At 41.7% G+C, this 27,828-nt stretch overlaps 1 protein-coding gene across 1 annotated transcript in view; it reads right to left on the bottom strand.

Annotated features, from left to right (window-relative positions):
* Positions 1–12,858, bottom strand: part of LOC137370139 (protein disulfide-isomerase TMX3-like) — a 171,029-nt gene extending 158,171 nt beyond the window's left edge. The window contains exons 1-2 of the mRNA XM_068032348.1: positions 12,782–12,858; positions 12,582–12,636 (exon numbers count right to left, since the gene is read on the bottom strand). Coding sequence (XP_067888449.1) covers positions 12,582–12,636; positions 12,782–12,827 — 101 coding nt within the window. The 5' untranslated portion in view covers positions 12,828–12,858. The remainder of the gene's footprint in view (positions 1–12,581; positions 12,637–12,781) is intronic.
* Positions 12,859–27,828: the final 14,970 nt, after the last annotated feature.

Raw genomic sequence — 27,828 nt, 5'->3', positions numbered from 1 at the left:
TGTATATTACTGCCAATCCCACGTGCTTTCATTTTGCACACTATCCTCTTATGTGGGACCTTATCAAAAGCCTCCTGAAAATCCAAATACACCACATCCACTGGTGCTCCCTTATCTATTCTACTAGTTACATCCTCAAAAAACTCCAGTAGATTTGTTAAGCATGATTTCCCTTTCGTAAACCCATGCTGACTTTGTCCAATACCGTTTATGCTATCCAGGTGTTCTGCTATCACATCCTTTATAATAAACTCTAGCATTTTCCCCACTACTGATGTAAGGCTAACTGGTCTGCAATTCCCTGTTTTTTCTCTCTCTCTCCTTTTTTAAAATAGTGGGGCTATATTTGCCACCCTCCAATCTGTAGGAACTGCTCCTGAGTCTATAGAATTTTGGAAGATGACACCAATGCATCCACTATTTCCTGGGCCACTTCCTTTAGTACTCTGGGATGTAGATCATCAGACCCTGGGGATGTCAGCCTTTAACCCCACTAATTTCCCTAGCACTATTTTTTTTACTAATACGGATTTCCTTCAGTTCCTCCCTCTCATTATATCCTTGGTTCCCTAACATTTCTGGGAGGTTATTTGTGTCCTCCTTTGTGAAGACAGAACCAAAGTATGTGTTTAATTGTTCTGCCATTTCTTTGTTCCCCATTATAATTTCCCCCGTTTCTGCCTGTAAGGGACCTAGAGGCCTGCTCAGGTCGGGAAAAAAGAACCCGACCGAACCACCACGGACCCGAGCCTGACCAGGCCCGAGTCCCTCCAATTTTTCCCCGAGCCCGACCATCCCTTTACTTACCGTCGGACTCGGAATCTCCTCGAAGCTGCAGCGCATGCACGATAACGTCATAGTGACGTCACTCGCCCACTGCGCAGACTCAGTTTCGTCCTGGACTCCCAGCTCAGTTAAGTTTTTTAAAAATTTCAATACTTACCAGCAGAGCACTTAGCGTGCGTGTCCGGCCTGACCCGACCTGGACTTGGCCTGACCGCCGTACCCTGAAGATGGGGCCGACCCCACCCGAACCTGACACATGTCGTCAGGTCCGTCGGGTTCGGGTCGGGTAGCAGGCCTCTAAAGGGACCTACATTTGTCTTCACTAATCTTTTTCTCCACATATTTATAGAAGCTTTTACAGTCAGTTTTTATGTTCCCTGCAAGTTCACAAATGTGGCGTCCTTTTGACCCCAAGATGAGCTTCTGACAACACATCTGCTCCATCACCAAGATCACCTACTTCCGTCTCTAACACTGCCCATTTCTGACTCAGCACATCAGCTGCTGAAACCCTCATACGTGCCTTTACCTCTAGACTTGACTATTCCAATGTTCTCCTGGCCAGCCTCCCATCTTCCACTCTCCATAAACTAGAATTCATCCACAAAATTCTGCTGCCCATATCCTTATTTGCTCCACCCTAGTCACCTCGTCACCTATGTGCTTGCTGATCTACACTGGCTCCCAGTCTGGCAATACCGCGATTTAAAATTCTCATCCTTGTTTTCAAATCCTTCCATGGTTTCATCTTTCCCATATCTGTAATCTCCTTTAGCCCTACAACCCTCCGATAGCTCCACACTCGCACAATTCTGGTCTCTTACACATCACCAATTGATGACCATGCCTTCAGCTGCCTGGACCCAAGGCTCTGGAATTTCCCTCCCCAAACCTCTACAAATGTTCCCTTTAAGCTGCACAGCCATGCAGCAACATAAAATTTCCCCACGCAAGTCGGCTCCTTTAAGTTACTGCATTTGCACGGCAGCGCAAAAAAATTTAAAGGGACTGCACACATAAACAAATCACCTGCGCACTCAAAAATTATTCAAGGGACTGCAGCTCTCTACAACACTCACGAGGATGATATGAACTGCCTGCAACAGGACATAGATAGGCTAGCAGAATGGGCAGAGGGGTGGCAGATGGAATTTAATACTGAAAAATATGAGGTGATGCATTTTGGCAGAAGGAATAGGGAGAGATAATATATACTTAATGACACAGTTCTAAAGAGTGTGCAAGAATAGAAGGACCTGGGGGTGCATGTGCAGCGATCTCGAAGGTGGCAGGACATATTAAGAGGGTGGTTGGTAAAGCATATGGGATCATGAACTTCATAAAGAGGCATTGAGTACAAAAGCAGAGAAGTTATGCTGAACCTTTAAAAAGCTCTGGTTAGACCCCAACTGGAGTACAGTGTCCAGTTCTGGTCATCACACTTTAGGAAGGATGTGTGGGTCCTTGAGAGGGTGCAGAGGAGATTTACCAGAATGGTTCCAGAGATGGAGGATTTTAGTTATAAGGTTAGGTTGGAAAAGCTGGGTTTGTTTTCCTGAGAACAAAAGGAGATTGAGGGGAGATTTAACAAAAGTATACAAAATTATGACAGGCTTAGATAAGTTAGAGAAAGAAAAGCTGTTCTCATTAACAAATACAGATAGATACAGATACAAGGACTAGGGGACACATTGAAAGCTTTGGGCAAAAGATGCAGGGAGAATATGAGGAAGCACTTTTTTTTAAAAATGCAGTAGGCGGTAATGACTGGAACTCGCTGCCCCCAAGGATGGTGAAAGCAGAGACGATTAATGACTTCAAGAGGAAGTTGGATGGCCACCCAAGAGAAATAGACTTGCAGGGCTATGGGGATCAAGCTGGGGAGTGGGACTGACTGTATAGCTCCGTGGAGAGCTGGCATGGACTCGATGGGCCGAATGGCCACCTTCTGTGCAATAAATAACTCCATGACCCTCCTCTTTCAAGACATACCTTAAAACCTTTCTTTTTTAGCCAGGTGCTAATATCTTACGTGATTCATTGTCAAACTGTTTGTTAACACTACTGTGAAACATGTTGGGACGATTACAGTGTTAAAGGTGCTATATCATTCGAAGTTGTTGACGACGCCAATCTGCCTCAATTGCCCATAAAGCGAGCATTTAAACTGTGTTCATTCCTTCAGGTAGTGAAATGTTTTAATTCCTTTTCCTTTCCATCCTTTTCCCCCTCTCTTCATCCATTATTTCTTTCCTTCTTTTTATTTCTCTTTCTGTATCTGATTGACTCCCTAACACACCCATTCCAATTCACCCTCTTTCTCAAATGATTCAACTGTTTATTCCTCAATCCTTGGATATCACTGGTTCAGGAGATATATGTTGGCCCTGCTAATCACTAAAGTCGCGGATGCCCTGCTGCCCTAGCCACTCTGTCAGCAACCTGCACTTTTAGAAAGTAGGGGCGCAAAATTGTTGTTGAACTGAATGCTGCAGAAAAAATGTCTACCTAACCGGGCAGCCCGCAAGATGCCCTGTTCCAGCCACATCTGGTCCAATGCGTGAAAAGCTGGACAACAGAAAAACTTCCAAATTACTAGATTCTTTTCCCTAGTGTTTACAGAAAACTGTTATACTGAGGTCATAGACTCAGTCATTTAAGGCACAGAAGGAGGCTTCCAAATTCTTTCACTCGATGTGCAGCAGTAACGGTTGTGGCCGTTTTTGATTTGCTCATTCTGGCACTCACCTAATACTGGAGACTGCTTCTCCCAAAACTGCACTGAAAGCTCTCCCTCATCTACCAATCAGCGAAGTGAGCCTTGTGTCAATGAATAGATGTGCGAAGTTCGCAAAATGGCCGATTTCACAGACAACCCGAGATTTCAGACTGTGATGCATTTTTCACAGCCATAAATTTGTTAAGGTCCTATTCATAAAGCCAGCTATAACAGAGACTGTTGCATCTGCTGCCGAGAACATTCAGGATAATGGTATGTTTCTGCCTTATGGGCCTCGTCATCCTACTATCTAGAACGAAGTGTAAGCTGCAGATCACGTGACCATGGACCTCTTGTTTTCCACTCCACCTCCCCTTCTGATTTTCTGCATTCAGATACCAAAGAACTGCTGCCTGGCCAGCCAGTGCAGCCTCCAAAGGAAGGCCCAGTAGGCCCATAAGGCAGAAACATACCATCATCCTGAATGTTCTTGGCAGCAGATGCAACGGCTTCTGTTCCAGCTGGCCTTATAAATAGGACCTCTGAAGAAGGCTGCTACTGACTGTAAAGGAAGAAGCACTACTTGATCTGCCACTTGCAGCCACCAGCTCAGATAGTGGCACTGCACATAGCTTAGTTGGTAGTACAGAGTCAGGATTTGCATGTGGCGAGTTACTGGCAAGAGAGGGTTGCAGCCAGGCCATGGGAAAGGACATTTTTATGCCAACTCCACGGAGTGCAAGGTCACAGATGAGTTGTCCTACAAGGGATTCGGATCAGGTTTTCGATGGGGTGGCCTACAGGAGAAGGATGATGAGCATGCACCCCAAGATGCTTGGTGTATTCCCGATTTTAATTGCCGCACCATTGGCGTCATGCTTTCAGTTGCCTAGGCTCTAAGCTCAAATAACTTACCTACATCTGTCTCTCTACCTCCTTTTCCTCTTTTAAGACACTCCTCAAAACCTACTGCTTTGACCAAGCTTTTGGTCATCTGACCTAATATCTTCTTGTGACTCGGTGCCACATTTCATTTTATAATGCTCTTGTGAAGCGCCATGGAATGATTTAGCACGTTCAAGGCACTATGTAAATATTTGTTGTTGTGTATCAGCAAGCATGCCAGACAGCCTCTGGTCACTGTCAAGGAACATAGAAGAGGAGTCCAGCTCCAACTTGATAAAGGGCATCGTGCAGAGCTTGCAGCCCATCCTTTCCAGTGTGGAAGTGGCGGCCAGCTCCACGATAGCATTTGTGGACACAGCTGTGGCTCAGCTTCCAGTAAAGCACAGCCAGAAGCCATCCAGTCTCAGTGCTGCAGTGGAAGCTCTAATTGAGGTCATGAGATCAATGCTTGCTGCCATCATGGCTACCAATCTCAGTACACAAAGCGGCATTCAGGCTCACACAGCAGTCCAGCAATCTGTCCTCCAACAGGTTACAAGGATTGCAGAGGCACCACCCCTTTGGAACATGCACCTGCTGTACTCTCTCAGGCTGACAGGATTTGTGCTCCCACCAGTATCCTTGCTTTTACCTCTCAGTGAACCAGTCAGACTGTTGCCTCCCCAACTAAAATGGTACAGTCTAAAGCTGGGCCCTCAAGGCCTAGAGATGCTTGAATGTGTCCAGCAAGGCCATATGCAATCTTCCCCACTGAAAGCCAGCAGCCTTCAACAAGCCAGTGAGGTAGCACCGCACAGAACCACTGGACTGGAAAAGGCTCCTGCAAGACAGCCACTAAGGGGATGCACAAGGTTCAGTTCATTTTTTGGGATTACTGGATATATTGTTGAATAAAGCTGTTATGGAATGGTTTTTGTTGGTGGCTTTTATTACAGAATTTTAGCGAAGAGGACCTGGTGATGGGACATCAGATGGGAAGATGGGAATTGTAGAGCAATGGTGGCGAAGGGCTGATGTCATAAGCCAACTGGAGTCTCAGTAGGCCCTCATGGATAGCCCATCAGAAGCGAAGGGGTCTTAGATACCTCCTCCTCTTCCTCCTCCCAAATTGGCCTCTGTGTCACCTCGTGGCAATGGCTGTGACTTCATAATAGTGAGATTGTGGACAACACAGCAGACCATGAACTTTGATACATGCTCTGGTCAGTACTGTAAGGCTCCCTCAAGCTGTCCAGACAGCAAAACCATTGCACGAGTACATCGATGGTCTCCTCCACGATGCTCCTGGTAGCAGCATGTCTCCTGTTGTAGGTCTGTTGCCTTCACATGGTTGGGCGGCAAAGGGGAGTCATCAGCACTGTGTATAGGGGTATCTTTAGCCTCTAAGCAGCCAGCCTCTGATTCATAGTGTTGGCCTGAAGGCAGCAGGAATGACAGACTGCCTCAGGATGAAGGCATTCTGGCAGCTTCCAGGATAGTGGGCATTCACTAACATGATGGTTTGGGCATGGTTGCATACCAACTGCACGTTACTGGAGTGGAACCCTTTGTGGTTCTTGTACCTCTCCCCAAATACATGTAGGGCCTTCAGAGCCATGGGTGTGTAGTCGATGGCCATCTACACCATTAGGAATCCTGCTACCCTGGCTAGGTCACATGCCTACTCATCGTGCTCCTCTGTGGTTAGACAGAAAACGACAAACTCTCCTCTCCTCCCTATAAAAACACACCACAGTACTTCCACAAACTTTGCATGAGCAACAGCAAGTCAAAAGCACCTTACCCACAAGTTGGATGGCTGGCCCTTTAAACAGTGCTAGTGGGGGTCCCTCCTGCAGTTGTGAGTGATTAGCACAGGGCGTTCATTGCATCTGTGTGGTCCAAGTTTGAAGAACCAAGAGGCTATATATCACAATCTGTCCACTGTGAAAGCTTCCATTGTATGCACAGTATGCCATACTAGTGCCCTTCCCATCATGGGGTGTTGCGCGAGTCACATCAGAAGTGGCCAGAATCGTTGCACTCGCTATTTTGCCATCCTCTGGCTTCCATAGCAGCAGCTCCAGCAATGCTCCGGAGCCTAAGTTTGCAGTCACTTAGTTTTAACGAGATGCTATAGCTATTTGCTTCTAGATTTTCAGAAGTACAGACAATTCAACAATATAGTCATATGCATGGGTGTGAAAGTGGCCTCTCAAAGTGAAATGCACGTGCAATTTCTTTCACTTCTTTGCAACACAATCTACACAAGATTTTTTTGAACAGGAATCTATACACCAAAGGAAGTAACTAACAAACAACATTAAAACAGGAAATGTTTTACAATATTGCTGCACTTAAGGAATTGATTTATTTCTCAGTAAAACCAAAGACTGTTTTACTTTGCAGTAATTAACCATCTAAGTGTGAACAAGAGCATATTATAATCTTTAAAGCAAACTTAAAGAATTTGGTTGATGTTAAATTCCATGACCAGTTATTTTTCCAGCCACCAGGTTATTACATTTGGGATATGAAGAATCATTGAAAAGCATTACACAAGTGTTCTTTCAAAGTAAACCCTTGCCCAAGAGCACACTTTTCTTTCACCATTGCAACTCACATGCCTCCATACTAAGCTGCAAAACACACAGGACATCCCAAATCAGCACTGGATCTTTCTGTCGATCTACACATCTTAAGCCACTTTTGAACTGCTGGTCATTTAGGATGGCTTCTGGGTATCTGTGAACTATGAACCAGCTCCTGGCATTTACACAACTTAATCCGATCTCTTATCCCGGGTACAATTATAGATCCAATCTTTTATAGGTCGATGATTCTGCCGCCAAGATAAGAAAGCTAGATTTAGTAGTACAAGCACAGGGAATTAGATTACCCTGCAGACCATTTGCACATCACTTGGCACATAATGCAAATTTAAGCTCTACTACAGCCCTGTTTGTATAATAGTGTTTAGAATAGTTTGATAAAACCACAGAAATATTAGCACAGGAGGGTACCTTCCAGCTCACTGAACCAGGACTGTAGTAGTCCTAGCTCATCAGCAGTATCTATTCTAATCCCATTAACATACTCGCCCTGTACCCTTTATTTTCCTCATCAAAACATTTACTTTAGCTCCCTCTTAAATGCTGTGATTGACTTGATTCAACAACCACTCACAGTATTGCATTACACATTTTAATAACCTCATACATAAAAGAACACATCTCACCACCCCCTTTATGCTTTTAGTAATCCTAAATTTATGCCCCATCGTTACCCATTCATCCAGCAGTTGAAAAAGTATTTTATTTTCCTTAACCCTTTCAAAACCTTTGAACACTTCTTTTACATCCTGCCCCAAACTCTTTTGTTCTAATAATTGAATGAAAACAGCCTTTTTTTTAAAGTTTAATCATACCAAGGATGAAAGAATATAGGTATCATGCTGGCAAATCTCCATGGCATCTTTTTCTCAATACCCTTTGAGATACACAATGCTTCAACTGTGCTCCGACTGACATCTTGTACAGATTGATCTCTACTCCTTTCTTTTGCAACTGTTGCCCTTTTACATAAAATAGAGAACGCTATTTGCCCTTTCTAATGACTTTTTCCAATTGAAATTGTTTTAAAGTTTATTTAGGTTATATTTCCATTCTTAGTTACCCCCTCAAAAAAAAAATTCACTCATTCATTCCACCTGCTGAGACACCAGTGAGTTCACAATTGACAGCAAGGGTTGGGTTCTGCTAGTATTGCTGCTGCCATTCATATCCAGAAAGAATGTAATTCTAATTTATCTACAATTCACTGAATTTGCCACATAGCACTCATTTCCCTAACTAGTCAATCTTCTTCCATACTGCTGGCTACGCACAGAAAAAATGCTGACAAACATTAGAGATTAGTCCATCTGCATGTAATTTATGCATTTAGATCAAATAGTCATTGTCACATTGCTGTTTGTGACCTTGCTGTGCACAGATTGTTGCAATGCAGGAAACTTGACTGCCGATGACTGACTACACTTCAAAAAGTACTTTGTTGGCTTTAAAGCACTTTCAGATATCCTGAGGACATGAAAGGCACTATATAAATGAAATTCCTTTTTTCTTATAGAAGCAGAAAGGCACCAAACCATATCCTTGGAGCATACCACTAGCTTCTTACCAATCTGAAAAATACTCTTACTTATACATATTACTTTCCAGTCTTCATCCATGCTACCACTTTACAATGTTTTTTGGAAAGTTCAAATATAACATGAACTGGATTTTGCGGTCAGCGGCAAAGCAGCGCCACTTGTTGCTGTCCTCGAAGAAAGCTGTCCACAATAATTCAGTAATCTCTATGGCGCAGATTTCGCCTTTCCCAATGCCAGCTTGTTTCTGGCATCAAGTCAAGGGGATCGCCAGGCTTCCAACAACAGTGATGTCAACAGTAGGATAAACAGCCAATCACACTGGAGTATTCTCATAGACAGCAAATCAGAATGTAAGAACTACTAAACCCCTTCACTTTTTTTTTTATTTTTACGCATAGTGAAATAAATGATTGGGACACATATGGGATTAAGGTAGAAGCTACAATATCAAACTTTAGAATTTGGAATTCATCATGAAAAAAGTTGATATCCAAATATAAAATTGCTATTTCAGGGCCAGCGAGGCTGTTTAGCAGCAATTGAGTACACCATTAAAAACCCAGTTATACCCCATTCAACAAGGTGTACTTTTTCAAGGGCTATTACAGCAAGACTAAGAGTCTAAGTTCTTGTCAGTTCAATGATTGCCAATTGATTACATTCTGGGAGGACCTCAACAGAGAACCCTCAGGAGAAGCACAGAATCACAGAGCAACTTCTGATTTTCCGTATTTCACTGCAAATATACGGACTCCGTAAATTGCTGTCAGTTTCAGAAGAGTAATGAAGGTGAAAGCTACTAGTTGCTGTCATTACTACCACAAAATCTGGCTCATATCTACTGCATTCTAAGTCTACATACTCCATTTTCCCCCAAAGAATTCCATTAAATTAGTTAAGCATGACATATCTGTGTTCACTGTTTCTGATTATCCCATATCTTTCTAGTCAACAAACTTAAAGATTTATTTAAATTAGCACTATATTCAGAAAGAAGTACAATTTTACAGAAAACAATACTGTACTTAGACCATATTTGATGAAGTATCATGATCCTCTGCTATAATCCTCAACTGATTTATTTTTTGGCTCTTTGAAGTAGTACTCAAGAAAAGTCTCAAAAACGGTTAACCGTGACCTCAATAACTACAAGTTACTTTTTTTTGGTAAATGCTTAATGGGCAGTGTAGGACTAAATCATCAAGATCAAAAGTGCCAAAGTTCAATTCAATAAATCAGCCAGGGCATCAGTTTGAATGGCACAAGAGACCACCACATTCTAGCCAATGCAAGGGAAGTGGGGGGAAAACAGCCACCAAACTTAAGACAGCAGAGATGTAATTTTAAAGAAAAATATATTGTGCATTAAGACCACTTTTATTCTGGTCTTTAGCATGGACATATTTTAACAGCAAAGCAAGCTCAACTACTTGCAAAATATAAAAGGACACTCGAAGTAACACTCTCACAAAGTGAGCAAAACCTTCATAGTATTACCTGCATTACTGAATTAAGATGGTGTGAAACAGGGCTGTGTTCTCGCACCCACACTTTTTGGGATTTTCTTCTCCCTGCTGCTTTCACATGCGTTCAAATCCTCTGAAGAAGGAATTTTCCTCCACACAAGATCAGGGGGCAGGTTGTTCAACCTTGCCCGTCTAAGAGCGAAGTCCAAAGTACGGAAAGTCCTCATCAGAGAACTCCTCTTTGCTGACGATGCTGCTTTAACATCTCACACTGAAGAATGCCTGCAGAGTCTCATCGACAGGTTTGCGTCTGCCTGCAATGAATTTGGCCTAACCATCAGCCTCAAGAAAACGAACATCATGGGGCAGGATGTCAGAAATGCTCCATCCATCAATATTGGCGACCACGCTCTGGAAGTGGTTCAAGAGTTCACCTACCTAGGCTCAACTATCACCAGTAACCTGTCTCTAGATGCAGAAATCAACAAGCGCATGGGTAAGGCTTCCACTGCTATGTCCAGACTGGCCAAGAGAGTGTGGGAAAATGGCGCACTGACACGGAACACAAAAGTCCGAGTGTATCAGGCCTGTGTCCTCAGTACCTTGCTCTACGGCAGCGAGGCCTGGACAACGTATGCCAGCCAAGAGCGACGTCTCAATTCATTCCATCTTCGCTGCCTTCGGAGAATACTTGGCATCAGGTGGCAGGACTATATCTCCAACACAGAAGTCCTTGAAGCGGCCAACACCCCCAGCTTATACACACTACTGAGTCAGCGGCGCTTGAGATGGCTTGGCCATGTGAGCCGCATGGAAGATGGCAGGATCCCCAAAGACACATTGTACAGCGAGCTCGCCACTGGTATCAGACCCACCGGCCGTCCATGTCTCCGTTATAAAGACGTCTGCAAACGCGACATGAAATCGTGTGACATTGATCACAAGTCGTGGGAGTCAGTTGCCAGCATTCGCCAGAGCTGGCGGGCAGCCATAAAGACAGGGCTAAATTGTGGCGAGTCGAAGAGACTTAGTAGTTGGCAGGAAAAAAGACAGAGGCGCAAGGGGAGAGCCAACTGTGCAACAGCCCCAACAAACAAATTTCTCTGCAGCACCTGTGGAAGAGCCTGTCACTCCAGAATTGGCCTTTATAGCCACTCCAGGCGCTGCTTCACAAACCACTGACCACCTCCAGGCGCGTATCCATTGTCTCTCGAGATAAGGAGGCCCAAAAGAAAGACTGAATTAAGATGCAGGACATAACCAACCACAGCCTGAATCATTGCAACTTCACACACACGTAAATAGTTTGTTGCTCAGTAAAAACAACATATTTAAAATAAACTCTCCACATCTCCTGCAGGTAAACACTTCATGCATCAGTACAGCTGCTAACATACAATGTGCAAAAAGGTCCCTGCAGCTTTTCTCATCTAATCCTCCTGTTGTAGGTACAATATCTAAATTCTTAAAATACCATATTCCATAATCTTTGGAAATTGCACACGACATAAATAGTAAATTAATTACAGAAACATGCACATGCACCAGCTATGCTGACTATTGTCAGCAACTGGAATATTGCCTCCAATTCTAGTCACCAACCTTCAGGAAGGTTGAGAGGATGCAGATAAGATTTACCAGAATGGTTTCAGGGTTGAGGGAATTTTAATTATAAGGTTAGGTTTGAAAAGCTGGGGTTGTTCACCTCAGAGCAAAGGGGATTGAGAGGAGATTTAATAAAGGTGTACAAGTTTATAACAAGCACAGATAAGTTAGACTAGGGTAAACAGTTGCCATTTGCAAATGGTACAAGGACTAGGGGACACAGATTGAAGGTTTTTAGGCAAGAGATGCAGGGGGAACATGAGAAAGAACTTTTTTTACATAGTGGGTGGTAATGGCCTGGAACTCACCACCCACAAGGGTGAGTGGAGCAGAGACAAATCAGTGATTTCGAAAGGAAATTACTATATGACTCTATGATGCACAGAACTATAGTCCCCAGAAACAAACATTGAACATTATGGAACATAAACTTGACTACAGTAATTCCACAGCTCCAATTTGGATTCTGTCCGACAAACAATATATCAGAACAAATTACTGCAGTAATCACATCTGGCTTGGCAACAAATTAACTAACTAATCATCGTTTAACGCAGTATGATCTGTCTCACTCAAAGCTGAGTAACCCCTTTTAGAGACATTTAGCTTCACAATTTCTTCTTCGCAATGGGAACATCATCTGTCAGTGATTTACAAAGCCTTTGGCCCGGCGATGGTTTACATATAGCTTTAGGGAACTGAAAGTACCCACAATGCGTCTTCAAGAGTTCCGAGCATCAGTATTCTTATTCGTTTGACTACAGAGCACTATTACACTTTGCAAAAAAAAACACACACACTAATGTGGGAAATCATTTGCATTCAATATAAATCATGCACAAATTGCATTTCTAACATATGCACTTAGCTGGGATTGCTTTAAATAACCAGTACGCGCGCGTTTGCAGAGTTTCATATCTTGTCTGCCAAAACATTGACAGTCTGTCCACATTGTGCGACTACTTACGATTCATCCAAATCTATAGCAAAGGAAGTCACCGCAGCGGTCCGGAAAACTGCCGCTGTAACAGAAAGAAAGACAAAACACATCTAATTAAAGGCATTGAGGAAATCTGGCGAATTAATATGTTGTGGGTATTTTAATTCCTTTTTAACCTAAAGGCATTTAGTAATTCGTGAAGCCATGAAACAGCCCGCGATGCTCACCTCCACACAATAGCAACACAACATGCTGCAACACACTTGCTGCCATTTTGCTTCTGAGGGGATGAGTTCAGCTCTCCTGCGCATGCGCACTTACTCCACCGCGCCTCGCTGTCATGGAGATGAGGCCTGGCACTGAGGCTTAAATGTAGGTGATAACTCTTTCTTCGTTATATAGCTTATTGTGTTTTTTTTTTCAGGATTGTCAGTTATAGAAGTATTAGCATTTGAGAAAAATGTTACCACTGATTTTATATTGATTTGAAAGAGTCAGGAAGATTATAGAAGCAAAATGCTGCAGATGCTGGAAATCTGAAATAAAAACAGAAGGTGCTTTAAATACTCAGCAGGTCTGGCAGCATCTGTGAAGAGAGAAATAGAGTGAATGTTTCAGGTCGATGACCTTTCATCAGAACTGGGAAAAGTTAAATATGCAATGTGTTTTGAGAAAGTGAATGAAATCATTTGTCATTTCTCCTGTGCCCCCCCCCTACCACCTTATCACAGACCTTCCCTTTTGATCTTCGCACCTTCCCTGCTTTCACCTGCTCAAAACCTATTACATATCTAACTTTTCCCAGTCCTGATGAAAGATTACAGTCCTGAAATATTAACTTAACTTTTCATCCCACAGATGCTGCCAGACCTGAATATTTCCAGCATTTTTTGTTTTTATTATAGGAAGATTATAGAAAGTTTTCATATCTGGAACTCCTCCATTCCACTCCCCGTCTGACCGTGTTTTTGGAGGTTTCAACTTGCACAGCAACCTATCCTGTTTTATTTTTCTGCCTTCTCCACCTTTTTGATTTCACCTCCACATCAACTTTCACCCATGAGTCAACCCTGCCATCATGTAATGCCTTACAAAGATAGAACAAAGAACAAAGAAAATTACAGCACAGGAACAGGCCCTTCGGCCCTCCAAGCCTGCGCCGAACCAGATCCTCTATCTATTTAAATCATGTCGCCTATTTTCTAAGGGTCTGTATCTCTTTGCTTCCTGCCCATTCATGTATCTGTCTAGATACATCTTAAAAGACACTATTGTGCCCGCGTCTACCACCTCCGCTGGCAACGCGTTCCAGGCACCCACCACCCTCTGCGTAAAGAACTTTCCACGCATATCCCCCCTAAACTTTTCCCCTCTCACTTTGAACTCGTGACCCCTAGTAATTGAATCCCCCACTCTGGGAAAAAGCTTCTTGCTATCCACCCTGTCTATACCTCTCATGATTTTGTACACCTCAATCAGGTCCCCCCTCAACCTCCGTCTTTCTAATGAAAATAATCCTAATCTACTCAACCTCTCTTCATAGCTAGCGCCTTCCATACCAGGCAACATCCTGGTGAACCTCCTCTGCACCCTCTCCAAAGCATCTACATCCTTTTGGTAATGTGGCGACCAGAACTGCACACAGTATTCCAAATATGGCCGAACCAAAGTCTTATAGGTCTATAAGTTACAGCATGGAAACAGACCATTTGACCTAAACAGTCCATGCCAGCCTTTACCCTCCACGTGAGCAAATATTTTTCATCACATTTACTCATCCTGTTCCCATACCCCTTCAACTCCTTTTCATTCGTTTGCCAATCTAATCAAGATTTGAATGTTGATGAAGTTTCAGCCTCAGCCACTAATCCTGAAAGTGAAGTCAACATTCTCTTTGAAATGAAGTTACTTCTGCTCTCTGTTCTAAATCTCTTATATGCAGTTTTATGCATGGCTCCTTGTTCTTGAACCCTCAAAATTGGAAACAATCTTGGAAACAGCCATAAGTTAAAAAATTGCATTTATATAGCAGCTTCCAGATAATTTAGACATCTCAAAAAGCATAGCAGGCAATTTGCACATAGCAAGGCCACACCAAAAGCAACATGATAAATGCCCAGGTAATCTGCTTTTGGTGGCAGTATTTGAGGAATGAATTTTTGGCCAGGATGTTCGAGGAATTTCCTGCTCTTTGCAAAGTACAATACAACACTCCCTCAGTAGTATACTGAAATGTCAGCCTCAATTATGCCTTCAGTTCCAAGGTGAGACTTGAATCGCCAACTAACCCAGATGCGAAAGTGCTACCAACTGAGCAAACTAAATACAAAAGACAAGAAGTTATACTGAAAATGCAGTGGGACATGGGCTTACATAACCTAACCTGGGTATTCAACATTGATGTATACTTAATATTCCATCATTTTTACTGCAGGAAGAAAAACTAATTTTGAGCAGCGGTGAATTTAAAATTTACTGAATTTGAGATGTGAGAGCTAAAGGCGTGAAATTTATCTTATAGAGGGACTGAGATGTAACCCCAGAACATTTTAATTTTTGATACTTTATTTGATGTATCTGCGGCACTTTGAAACTTACAGTATTCTGCCTTTTAAAACTAAAAAATATTTTTTCCTGGAAGATTACTGATATTTTAAATATGAAAATAAAGTAGTTTCGGGAATTTCACTTGAACATTGCAAAGTACGATTAATCTAATCTCGGATATGCCATATTAATTTATGATCTGAAACCTTTTACTCTTCCTAAACAGCAATCTGTTATACAAGACAAAGCTGACTCACTGTGGCATCTGTCCCAGAACCCACGGCAGCCCAGAGGCAGGTGTGGAATTACATGTAATGAGTCTGTGCTAATTTACCTATTTTAGATAAACAACTTTTATTTTTAAGTAGCTGCATGTGTTATGACCAAGGTGGGAGGAGTGCAGTCTTTTCTAGTTCCTCTTTTCCACAGGTCACAACATATATTTAAATGTTTACCCAGTTACCGATAAGGTCAATCATATACCCTTTATCCTTGAACAAAATACACTGACCAGGTTTCTTTAAAAACAACAAAATTATCAGTTTATTATAAAACAAGACTTATCCAGTATTGAAGCAAAGCATTAACACACAGATTGAAATGTCATAGAGTTCTTGATACTTTAACCCCTCAGATACACACATCAGTTAACTGAAAAATAGAGATTTTCTCTGCAGAGCTCTTTTACAAAAAAAACCAAAAAGAATACTTTGGCCAAATACTTGTTAATTCTTGAAGAAAACGGATGAGATATGTTGTGTTCCAAAATGGCATACAGTCTGGCATCTGAGTACATGTAGACGGGTCACTAGGATCTTTCCTAGAGCAGTTCTTTTCAGGCGGCATCAAGAATTAATCTGGCAAGCTTTCCAGGAGCTCCTCAGGAGAAACATGGCATTTCACAGAGACAAGAGAAAGGAGGCAAGCTGTGTGTTTCTCTCTTGTCAGGTTGATCTCCAACTGCTTTCAAACACAGTCCACACCCCAACTAAACCAAAACAATATCTCAGAAGCAAAACCAAACAGTAAGTCAGGAACTCCTGACCCTCATAAATCATGACATGTCGCTTCTCTGTAAAGATCTTCCCCAAGTCACAAAGGTTTCTGTTGTTTATTGAGCTTAAGGCATGTGAGTTCCAGCAAAGGTTGTTTCAAACAAGGCCTCAAGTGTCCTTCCAGTGACCTCTTTTAAAAATACCATGTCCAACATCTATGGAATTACTTCAGTTCTCCAATGAATAAATCTCCACAATTTTAAAACACAAATTCTCAACAAAAAAAATTTAAATAGATGCACCTTCATAACACCTCCATCCTTGGAGGAATGAAATGCCATTTTTAAATGCATTTCATGACAAAGTATGGAAAAACAGAAGATGAAAAAAATAAGAAAACACATTTACACATTCATTCTCATTCACTCTTTACCTGTAACTAATCCAGTTCTGCTTTGTACCACCTTTGCACTCAGATAACTCAAAGCAGATTTAAATCCTAGACAAAGCATCCACGATTGCATTATGTTTCCCCGTAATGTGGATAATCTTCAAGTGGTAAGGTTGCAATAGTCAACTCCATCGGAATAGTCTGGCATTCTGGCTTTAGAATTTTTCCACGACGTCCAGGGGGTTACAATCAGTATATACCAGTGTCTGTGGTCGTGCCAGAGAAATACTTCAAAATGCTTAAGAGCTAGTAATAAGCCCAAGGTTTTTTTTCCACTGTTGAGTATTTCTTTTGGTGTCAATTTAGCTTTTTGGCAAAGTATCTTACTGGCCTTTCTATGCCTGATTCATCATCTTGTAACAGGATTGCACTGACCCCCAGGTCACTAGCATCAATTGCTACCTTGAAGTGCTTAGTGAAATTTGGGGCAGTCAACACTGGTTCATTAATCAAAATGACTTTCAACCTCTCAAAAGTTGTTTGGCACCCCCCTCATCACACTACCTCGGTTTTCTTTTTTTTTGCGGCAAATCTGTCAGTGGAGCAGCTATAGTACTAAACTTTGATACAAACCTGCAGTATAAACCACACATCCCCAAAAACCTCATGCTATCTCGCTTAGTCTTAGGGGTAGGGAACTGCACCAATGCTTGTACCTTTGCTGTTCCTGGCAACACTCGTCCTTGCGCGACGATATGCCCGAGATAGGCTACCCTGGCTTTTACAAATTCACTTTTGGCAAGGTTTATCATTAAATCAGTTGATTATAATTTTCTAAACAGAGCTCCTAGTTGTTCCAAGTGGTCCTTTCAAGTGTCGCTGTCTACCAGTACATCATCAACGTAAACCACACAGTTAGGAACACTGGCTACCATTTGGTTCATAAGTCTCTGAAAAGTGGCTGGGGCACCTTTTAGCCCGAATGGCATCACTCAACATTGGAAAAGACCATCTGGTGTGATAAAGGCTGATATATCTTTAGCTCGGGGTGTTAAAGGAACCTGCCAGTATCCCTTTAACAAATCTATTTTTGTAAGAAACGTGCACTGCCCACTCTGTCAATACAGTCTTCCAAGCAAGGAATTGTATAGGAGTCTGCCTTTGTTACTGTATTAACCTTTCTGTAGTCTATGCAGAATCCAGTTGAACTGTCAGGTTTAGGCACTAACATGACTGGGGAACTCCAGCTGCTTTGACTGGGTTCAATTAGTTGGTTTTCAAGCATGTACTGGATTTCAGCTTTTTCTGCGCCTGTTTCTCTGGACTTAAGTGATAAGGATGCTGTTTTATAGGAAAGGATTCCCCTACATCCACATAATGTATGGCTAAGGTTGTAGATCCTGGTTTGTTCCTACAGACCCCTTTAAATACTGTGAGTAGCCTTTTTAGGTCTTCTCGTTGTTCTGCATCTAAATATGAAAGCATAGTGCTAGCTAATCCGGATAGTTGCAGCTTCAATTTGAGAATTATCTAGGCCTCCTTCTACCTCACCCTCATTATCCCTTTGATCCTTACTATCCCTTTCATCCTTCACTGTCCCTACTACCTGACATACCTGTGCTTGCTTATCCTGCTCCCGGCAATGATATTGTTTCAACATATTGATATGACACAGCCGATTCTTTTTCCGGTGATTTGGGGTGTCAATCAAATAATTTACTTTACCGATTATTTTGACCTCTTTGTATGGACCACTGAACTGTGCTTTCAGCGGTTCATCCTGTAAAGGCAGTAGTACTAACACATCATCCCCTGGTTGAAATGTTCAGGTCTTGGCATGCTTGTCTGCCAATTTCTTCACGGTTGTTTGGGAAGCTTTCAGGTGTTCCCAAGCCACTTTGCAGGCTCTCGTGAGCGCCTGCTGGAACACGGATACATAATCTAACACAGAAGATTCGACCCTCTTCTAAAAATCTTTCTTTCATTAGTTTAAGAGGACCTTTTACCTCATGTCCATAAACTAATTCAAAAGGACTAAAACTGGTAGATTCATTAAGTGAATCCCTAGTGGCAAACAAAAGAAATTCTAGCCCTTTATCCCAATCGTGAGGATATTCATGACAATATGCCCTGATCGTCGTTTTGATGGTCTGATGGTACTGTTCTAAAGCTCCTTGTGGCTGTGGGTGGTATGCTGATGACCTTAACTATGTTATGCCTAAATTACCCATAACTTCCTAAAAAATTTTAGACATAAAATTGGAACCTTGATCCGACTGAATCTCAATCGGTAATCCATATCTAGTGAAGAACTGGGTTAACTTCTGTACCACTACCGTAGCAGAAATTGTTCTCAAGGGAATGGCCTCTGGAAATCAGGTAGCCATATCCACAATAGTGAATATATATTGGTGTCCCGCTTTTGTTTTCGGTAAAGGTCCTACACAGTCTACCAACGCCCTACTAAATGGTTCTCCAAAAACAGGTACGGGAATTAGAGTTGCCTGTTTTATGGCAGGTTGCAGTTTTCCCACAATCTGGCTTGTATGGCACATTTTACAAAACTGCACCGTGTCCTTGGAAAGACCTGGTCAGTAAAATTGTCGACCTATCTGTGATTGGGTCTTCCGGATCCCCACATATCCCGCTATAGGAATTTCATGTGCTATCCTTAATATTTCCTGGTGATACTTGGGCGGTTCCATGATCTGGTGAACAACCGTCCATTCTTCGTCTGCAAGTCTGTGAGAAGGTCCCCACTTACTCATCAGAATCCCATTTTTAATGTTGTAGCCTTCCGGTACTCCCTTTGCCTCAGCTTCAGTTGGAGCTGATTGTGCTACCTTACTTAACTCTGGATCAGCTTGCTGAACCTTGATCAGAGATTTACTGAACATTTCCTTCGGATTATCCAAATCTCCAAAGAAAGTTTCAGATATTCGACTATCTCTCTATGGTGTCAATCTTACCTCCGACAATGGAACTTGTTTAGCCATTGCTCAGGTCCCTACACATGAAGAAAAAAATCCTGGAACCTTTTCCTGCAACTGTTCAGTCTCTTTGACTTCACTTGGTCTTTCCGTGACTACTGGAGAAGCTACTACCTTCACTTCAGCCAAATCATTCTCCAGGAGTAGGTCAACTCTGTCTGCAGGCAAACTATTGACAACTCCCATAGTTACCGTTCCAGACATTAGGGCACACTCCAGGTGCACACGATACAAAGGTACGGGTATATACTCCCCGCCAATACTATTCACTGAAACCTTGGCATTCATTGTACTCTCTGGTGGAAAAGTTATGCCTTTCCCCAGCAAAAGAGTTTGGGTGGCTCCTCTATCCCTAGGTATAACTATAGGTTTACCTGCCTCACTTGAGGGATAAGGAGTTATTTTTCCTTTTGACAAGAATTCCCTATAACTCTTAGGTATCTTGTTCACGTCCCTCGCATTCACAGTGGTTTTTTTACTTGGTCTTACAGCTGCAGTCAGAGCTACAGCCTGAGTTGTCGTACTCTTAGTCATTGTGTCATACGTGCCAGACTGTGGGAAAATTGCAACTTGCCATAAAACTGGCATTTTTAATTCCCATACCAGTGCATTCGCCTTGTGCACCCCAATGAGTCCCATGTGTTTACCCCCGTAACTTCTAGCATTCTGCACGAAAGTGTCCCACCTTGTGGCAATGGTAATACATAGCCTTTCGGACCTCACTTCCACCCTCAGCATCTTCCTTTCTGGCCTGAGGAGAAAATCCCGGGGCATTCCCAGCTGTCCCTTCCTGCCCCCACGATACTTGCCTTCATTTCGCCCTCCCACCTTCTACCCTTCTCGGGTTTGTGGGGGTGATGGACAAGGGGTTTGTACACAAGCTCGTAATCATCAGCAATCTCAGCTACCTGTCTGGCTGTTGAAACCTTCCAGTTCTTTACATGGGTTCTTATCAACGGGGGAAGTGAATTTTTAAATTCTTCCAGGAGAATTATTTTCCTAAGGGTCTCATACATGGCCTCTAGCTTTGTGCACACATCCAACAATCAAAATTAATTTGCTTTACCCTCTCAAATTCTATATAAAACTGCCGAGGCTGTCTCCGGAGGTTCTGAAATTTCTGCTGGTAAGCTTCAGGAACTAACACATAATCAGCGAGGATAGCCTTTTTTAACATTGCATAATCTGCAGAAGCATCCTCAGAAAGCATGGCATAAACTTCAGGAGCTCTGCCCATCAATCCACTTTGCATAAGCAGTGTTCAGCTCTCCTTTGGCCACTTCATCTGTCTGGTTATCTTTTCAAAAGAAATGAAAAATGCCTCTACGTCCGTTTCCTCAAACTGCGGGAGGGCTTGTACCAATTTAAATAGCTTTTCGCTGTGTCCTGGGTTGGAGTCAGATCTTTCCTCACCAGAATTTTTCTTGGAGTCAAGGCCACTCTTTTGTTTTAATTCCACCATTTTTAATTTGAATTCCCTTCCTTTTCTTTCTCTTTTTCTCTTTCCTTTTCCTCAAATTCAAGTTTCTTCATTGTTAATTCTCTTCCGAGCTCATGTTTTTAAATTTCCAATTACAATTGAATCCTAGCTAATTCAACTGAGCTACCATCTGTATTGCCTTTTTCTTCTTCCAATTTCAAATGCTTGCTATTACTTCAATTATGTTCACTTTCTTAGTTCTTGGTTTTAACTCTAACTCTAATTTTGCTGCCAATGCTATTAGCTTAACCTTGGTTAGTTTGATAACTCAGGGATAAGTCCTCCTTCTCCCGAAAGGTCGTAGCAACTGAGAAAGACATTCCGTTAGTGTAAACTTTACTCCAATGCACAAGAAACCTGGTTTTTCCTTTTCCCCTTTCAATTATTATTACGCCATGTACAATTGCACATTGTCAGCTTTGGGTTATCCCGCACAGAGCCCCCAATTATATGTTACGAGTGAGACTAGAGGAGTGCACTGTCTTGTCTAGTTCCACTTCTCCACAGGTCACAACATATATTTAAATGTTTATGCAGTTACTGATAGTTCAATCATATACTCTACTCTTTATCCCTGAATAAAATACACCAATTAGGTTTCTTCAATAAACCACAAAATTATCAGTTTATTATAAAACAAGACATATCGAGTAATGAAACAAAGCATTAACACACAAATTGAAATATGAAAGTTCCCTTTTTACCTTAGCCCTTCACACGCACACAGATACACACACACACTGGTTAACTGAAAAATAGAAATTTTCTCTTCAGAGCTCTTTTACAAAAAAAAAGAATACTTTGGCCAAATACCTGTTAATTCTTGAAGAAAATAGATGAGATATGTTGTGTTCCAAAATGGCATATAGTCTGACATCTGAGTACATGTAGACGGGTCACTGGGAACTTTTGTGGAGCAGTTCTTTTCAGGCGACGTTGAGAATTAATCTGGCAAGCTTTCCAGGAGCTCCTCAGGAGAAGCGTGGCATTTCACAGAGACAAGAGGAAGGAGGCAAGCTGGGTGTTTTTCTCTTGGCAGTTTGATCTCCAACTGCTTTCAAACACAGACCACACCCTAAATGAACCAAAAAAGTATCTCAGAAGTGAAACCAAACAACAAGTCAGAACCTCCTGATCCTCATAAATTGTCCCATCTGTAAAGATCTCCAGCAAGTCACCAAGGTTTCTGTTGTTTATTGAGCTTAAGGCATGCGAGTTCCAGTAAAGGTTTGTTTTCAAACAAGACCTCAAGTCTCCTTCTAGTGACCTTTTTTAAAAAACAAAGTTCAACATCTATGGAATTACTTCTGTTCTCCAATGAATCCATCTCCACAATTCTAACACAGGAATCCTCAAAAAAATTTTAAAAATAGAAGCATCTTCATAACACATGAAAGATAAAAGTATGTCAAAAATTGAAATTGGGCACACCCAAACATGTGCCTGCCTTTTCCTCTTTTAGATGCCAATTATCCTGCTGCACATTTCAAACAATTTCTGGCATCTGAGGGGCTGTTGTTGATAATAGCAGATGAATATTTAATACAGTCATGTGACATTCCTTTGTCCTCAATTTTGAAAAGAGCTTCTGCTATTTAAAATAAATGTCTTAACGCCTTTCATGAAAATACAGAAAGGAGTCGTTTGAACATGTTAAGCATTTGTCTCCTATTAACAACAGGAATTTTTGGTTTATATTTCAATTTTAATTCAGTGGAAAAGAGTTATTTTATAGGATGGGAAATAAAAGCCATTGTACCCTGAAATAATTTTTTCAACATTAAAATATGTCAAAAAAGCATGATTTTGAGGAATAAGGGGGACTGAATCTTGTATACTCAGGTGGACCTGACTGTTTCCAATCTGGAGTTTTCAATTGATTAATGTTTTATTCATTATTAATGACATGCTTCACAATTCCCCATGAATGTTGACCACTTGAATATGGCTCTTTCCCTGATTTCCAGAGGCATTCAATAAAGTTCCTCCGTCCACACAAATGACTTTGTAAAAAGGAAAGTGCATGGAATTGGAGGCAACGTATTGACATGAGAAAGGAATTGATTATGAGGTAAGAGACAGAGAATAGGAACATTGGCTATGTACTGCAGTTGGCAGGTTGTGACTTGTGGTGTTCCCCATTGGATTGGCAGTGACTTATATGAAGGAAAAGAGCCGTATTTCCAAGTTTGCTGACAACACTAAGTTCGGTGGCACAGTAAGTAGTGTAGATGGGAGCAGAAAATTGTAAAAGGGACATTGATAGATTAAGTGAGTGGGCAAAACTATGGCAAATGAGAAGTGTGAGGTTATGCACTTTAGACCTAAGAAAGGTATTTTTCTAAACTAGCGGAGACTCGCCAAATATTTGCGAACAAATTAGTATCTTCATTGCAACAGTACATTTTTAAATACAGGATTTCTAGTTATTTTTCACCAAAGACTTAAACAGACTCTGTCTTCACTAAGGAAGATACAAGAAATCTCCCAGAATTAGAGATCCAAAGAATTAGGGAGAATGAGGAATTTCAGGAAATTAGTATTAGTAAGAAGGTTGTATTGGAGAAATTAATGGAGCTGAAGATCAATAAGTCTCTAGGACCTGATATTCTATATCCCAGAGTGTTGAAAGAGGTAGCTATGGAGATAGTGCATTAATGATCATCTTCCAAAATTCTATAGATTCTGGAACGGTTCCTGCAGATTGAAAGGTAGCAAATGTAACCCCATTATTTGAGAAGGGAGGAGAGAGAAAACAGGGAATTACAGACCTGTTAGCCTTACATCAGTCATTGGGAAAATGCTAGAATCTATTCTAAAGGATGTGATAAATGGACACTTGGATAATAGTGATCTGATTGGGCATAGTCAACATGGATTTATGAATGGGAAATCATGTTTGACGAACCTGTTGGAGTTTTTTGAGGATGTTACGAACGTCACTGATAAAGGGGAGTAGGTGGACGTGGTATACTTGGATTTTCAGAAGGCTTTTGATAAAGTCCCCCACAGGAGGTTGGTTAGCAAAAGTAAAGCACATGGGCTAGGAGTTAATATACTGGCATGGATTAAGGATTGCTTAACAGGCAGAAAGCAGAGAGTAGGAATAAACAGGCCATTCTCACGGCGGGCTGTGACTAGTGGCGTACTGCAGGGATCAGTGTTTGGGCCCCAGCTGCTCACAATATATATCAATGATTTGGATGTAGGGACCAAATGTAGTATTTCCAAATTCGTGGATGATACAAAACCTGTTGGGAATGTGTGTTATGAGGAAGATGTAAAGCAACTTCAAGGGGATTTGGACAGACTTGGTGAGTGGGCAAGAACGTGGCAGATGGAATATAATGTGGAAAAATGTGAGGTTATCTACTTTTGTAGAGGAATAGATGTGCAGAGTATTTCTTAAATGGTAAGAGATTAGAAAGTGTAGATGTACAAAGGAACCTGGGTGTCCTTGTCAATAAGTCACTGAAAGCTAACATGCAGGTGCAGCAAGCAATTCAGAAGGCTAATGGTATGTTGGCCTTCATTGCAAGAGGATTTGAGTACAGGAGTAGTGAAGTCTTACTTTAATTGTATAGAACCTTGGTTAGACCACAGCTAGAGTACTGTGTGCAGTTTTGGTCCCTTTACCTTTGGAAGGATATTATTGCCATAGAGGGAGTGCAACGAAGGTTCACCAGACTTGTTCCCAGGATGGCAGGACTGTCCTATGATGTGATTTTGGGGAAACTGGGCCTGTATTCTCTGGAGTTTTGAAGAATGAGAGATGATCTCATTGCAACCTACAAAATACTTAAAGGGATTGACAGGGTCGATGCAGCTAAGGTGTTTCCCCTGGTTGGGGAGTCTAGAACCAGGGAACACAATTTCAAAATAAGGGGGAAGCCACTTAAGACAGAGATGAGGAGAAATTTCTTTACTCAGAGGATTGTGAATCTTTGGAATTCCCTACCCTAGAGGGCTGTGGAAGCTCAGTCATTGAGTATGTTTAAAGCAGAGGTTGACAGATTTCTAAATACAAATGATATAAAGGGATATGAGGATAGAATGGGAAAAAGGCATTGAAGTGGATGATCAGCATGATCGTATTAAATGGTAGGGTAGGCTCGATGGGCCGAATGGCCTTCTCCTGCTCCTGTGTTCCTAGAATCAAAACTTCTCACTCTGGGAAAAGCTACATAAAGCTGTCCATGTGTAAAAACAGGCCTAGCAATATAATAACAAATTTTGGCAAGAGTCTGGCCATGTGACTTGTTTTCAGTCATAGAATATGAAAGTCTAATTGGGAAATGTTTCCTCCTTAGTTGAAAAGGCAGGTTTACATCTGATGGGCTCAACATTTCCTTGAAATCTGCCTGTTATAATTTCAGCATCTATCATTGAAGAAAACAGCTTCCTAACTACAAATCTTGTTCCATGACAAGATTCGGAAGGCATATGGGATACTTGCCTTTATCAGCCGAGGTATAGAATATAAGAGCAGGGAGGTTATGATGGAGCTGTATAAAATGCTAGTTAGGCCACAGCTGGAGTACTGTGTACAGTTCTGGGCACCACACCATAGGAAGGATGTGATTGCACTGGAGAGGGTGCAGGGGAGATTCACCAGGATGTTGCCTGGGCTGGAGCATTTCAGCTATGAAGACTGAAAAGGCTAGGGTTGTTTTCCTTAGAACAGAGAAGGCTGAGGGGGGACATGATTGTGGTATACAAAATTATGAATGGCATTGATAGGTTAGATAGGAAGAAACTTTTTTCCTTGGTGGACGGGTCAATAACCAGGGGGCATAGATTTAAGGTGAGGGGCAGGAGGTTTAGAGGGGATTTGAGGAAACATATTTTCACCCAGAGGGTGGTTGGAATCTGGAATGCACTGCCTGAAGAGGTGGTAGAGGCAGGAACCCTCACAACATTTAAGAAATATCTGGATGAGCACTTGAAACGCCATAGCATACGAGGCTACGGGCCTAGCGCTGGAACTGTGGAGGAGCTGAGTGATTCAGGGGTCCATGCACTAAATTACTAAAACCTAGTGGACGGGTGCAAATAATAAGCAAAATGGCTAATGCAACATTAGCTTTATCACAAGGGGGCTTGAATGCAAATGGTGGACGTTATGCTACAGTTGTATAAAACTCTGGTGAAACCGTATCTGGAGTACTGCATTCAGTTTGGGCACTGCACCTCAGGAAAGATATATTGGCCCTGGAAAAGGTGTAGCATAGATTCAGCAGAATGATACCAGGCCTAAAAGGATTACATTATGAGGACAGGTTGCATAGACTAGGCCTGTATTCCCTCGAGTATATAAGATTAAAGGATGATCTAATTGAGGTATCAAAAATAATTAAACGATGTGAGAGGGTAGGTAGAGAGAAACTTTCAAAACTGAGATTGATAGATTTTTGTCAGACCATGGTATTAAGGGATATGGAACCAAGACGGCAGAATGAAGTTAAGATACAGATTAGCCATGATCTAATTGAATGGAGGAACAAGCTTGAGGGGTTAGAGTCATAGAGTCATAGAGTTATACAGCATAGAAACAGGCCCTTTGGCCCACCGTGTCTGTGCTGGCTATCAAGCACCTAACTATTCTAATCCCATTTTCCAGCACTTGGCCTTGTATGCTATGGTATTTCAAGTGCTCATCTAAATACTTCTTAAATGTTGTGAGGTTCCTGCCTCTACCACCTCTTCAGATAGTGCATTGAATTGCCTACATTCCTGGTTGCTGTATAGTAACTGAGGGACCTCCATCACCAGAGCATAAACAAATTGCCCACAAACTGCTTTCAAAGATACACAACAAAGCCACAGGCTACAACTAATTTAAAAACAGACTAATGGTCCACATCACTCAACACAATTGTTAACTGTAATCAAATGTTAAATACTGGAATCTTAATGTAATTTTTAAAATAAAACTCACCACCACTCTAACCAAACTCTATTTTATTTCCTTGGCAATTCATACTCAAATAAAGCTGGAAAGTGTATTCACAACAGGAATAACTTCCTTATGACATAAAAGTATCTGGAACTATTCTTGAAGATAAACCTTCTCATAAGAGTTGGGCATGCCCTAGAAAGTTTCTGTGAGAATTTTTTTTAAAAGCTGCATTTTAACAGCCTATTTCCTTGGCAACAAGCAAAACAGTAAAGAAACATCTGTAACTGGAATTTTCCGAAACCATTAAATCACCTGAAAACATTTCTCCCTCAAGTTCATATTGCACTAGCAGTGGGAAATAACATTTGATTGACTGCTTCTAACAGCTTGCAGTCCCACCATCCAACTAATCTGATTCCAGCAACCTCTTATTCCAAAGAAAAGAAGCTGACAAAATGCTGACAAGCTGACACATGAGCTAAATTAACTGTCAGCAGGTTTAGCTTCCCAACAACCCTTCACGATCATCTTCTCACCTCTTCCTCATTCATATCCCTTGCCCTGCTCAAGCCCTACCACTATTAAGTTTTGCCGCAGAAAATATGAATCCCTAAATTGAACAATAAATTTAAATATCACCTTTCATAGAATAAATTTTCAAAGATGCTTTAATAGGACATAAGGGAGGATTTTTGGGGGGGGCAATTAAAATTGCATTCAAATCACATTTGAATGATGTAATCCTTTGTAATATTAACTCAAATTTGGGGGAACCCCACCTGTCAGAAAAGCCTGGCATGGTGGGTGTGTGAGAGTTACTGAACCTGGATAAAAAGGGGCTTTCAGCTGCAACTCCATGGATCAGAGTATCTTTTGTGCTGTTTGCTTTGCTAAGAGATGCTTCATTACATTTTTTGGCCTTTTTTAAATTCATTCCTGGGATGTGAACGTCGCTGGAAAGGCCAACATCTG

Source organism: Heterodontus francisci, chromosome 5, assembly GCF_036365525.1.
Source record: "Heterodontus francisci isolate sHetFra1 chromosome 5, sHetFra1.hap1, whole genome shotgun sequence".
In the NCBI taxonomy this organism is placed as follows: domain Eukaryota; kingdom Metazoa; phylum Chordata; class Chondrichthyes; order Heterodontiformes; family Heterodontidae; genus Heterodontus; species Heterodontus francisci.
This window is presented reverse-complemented; position numbering and strand designations above follow the sequence as displayed.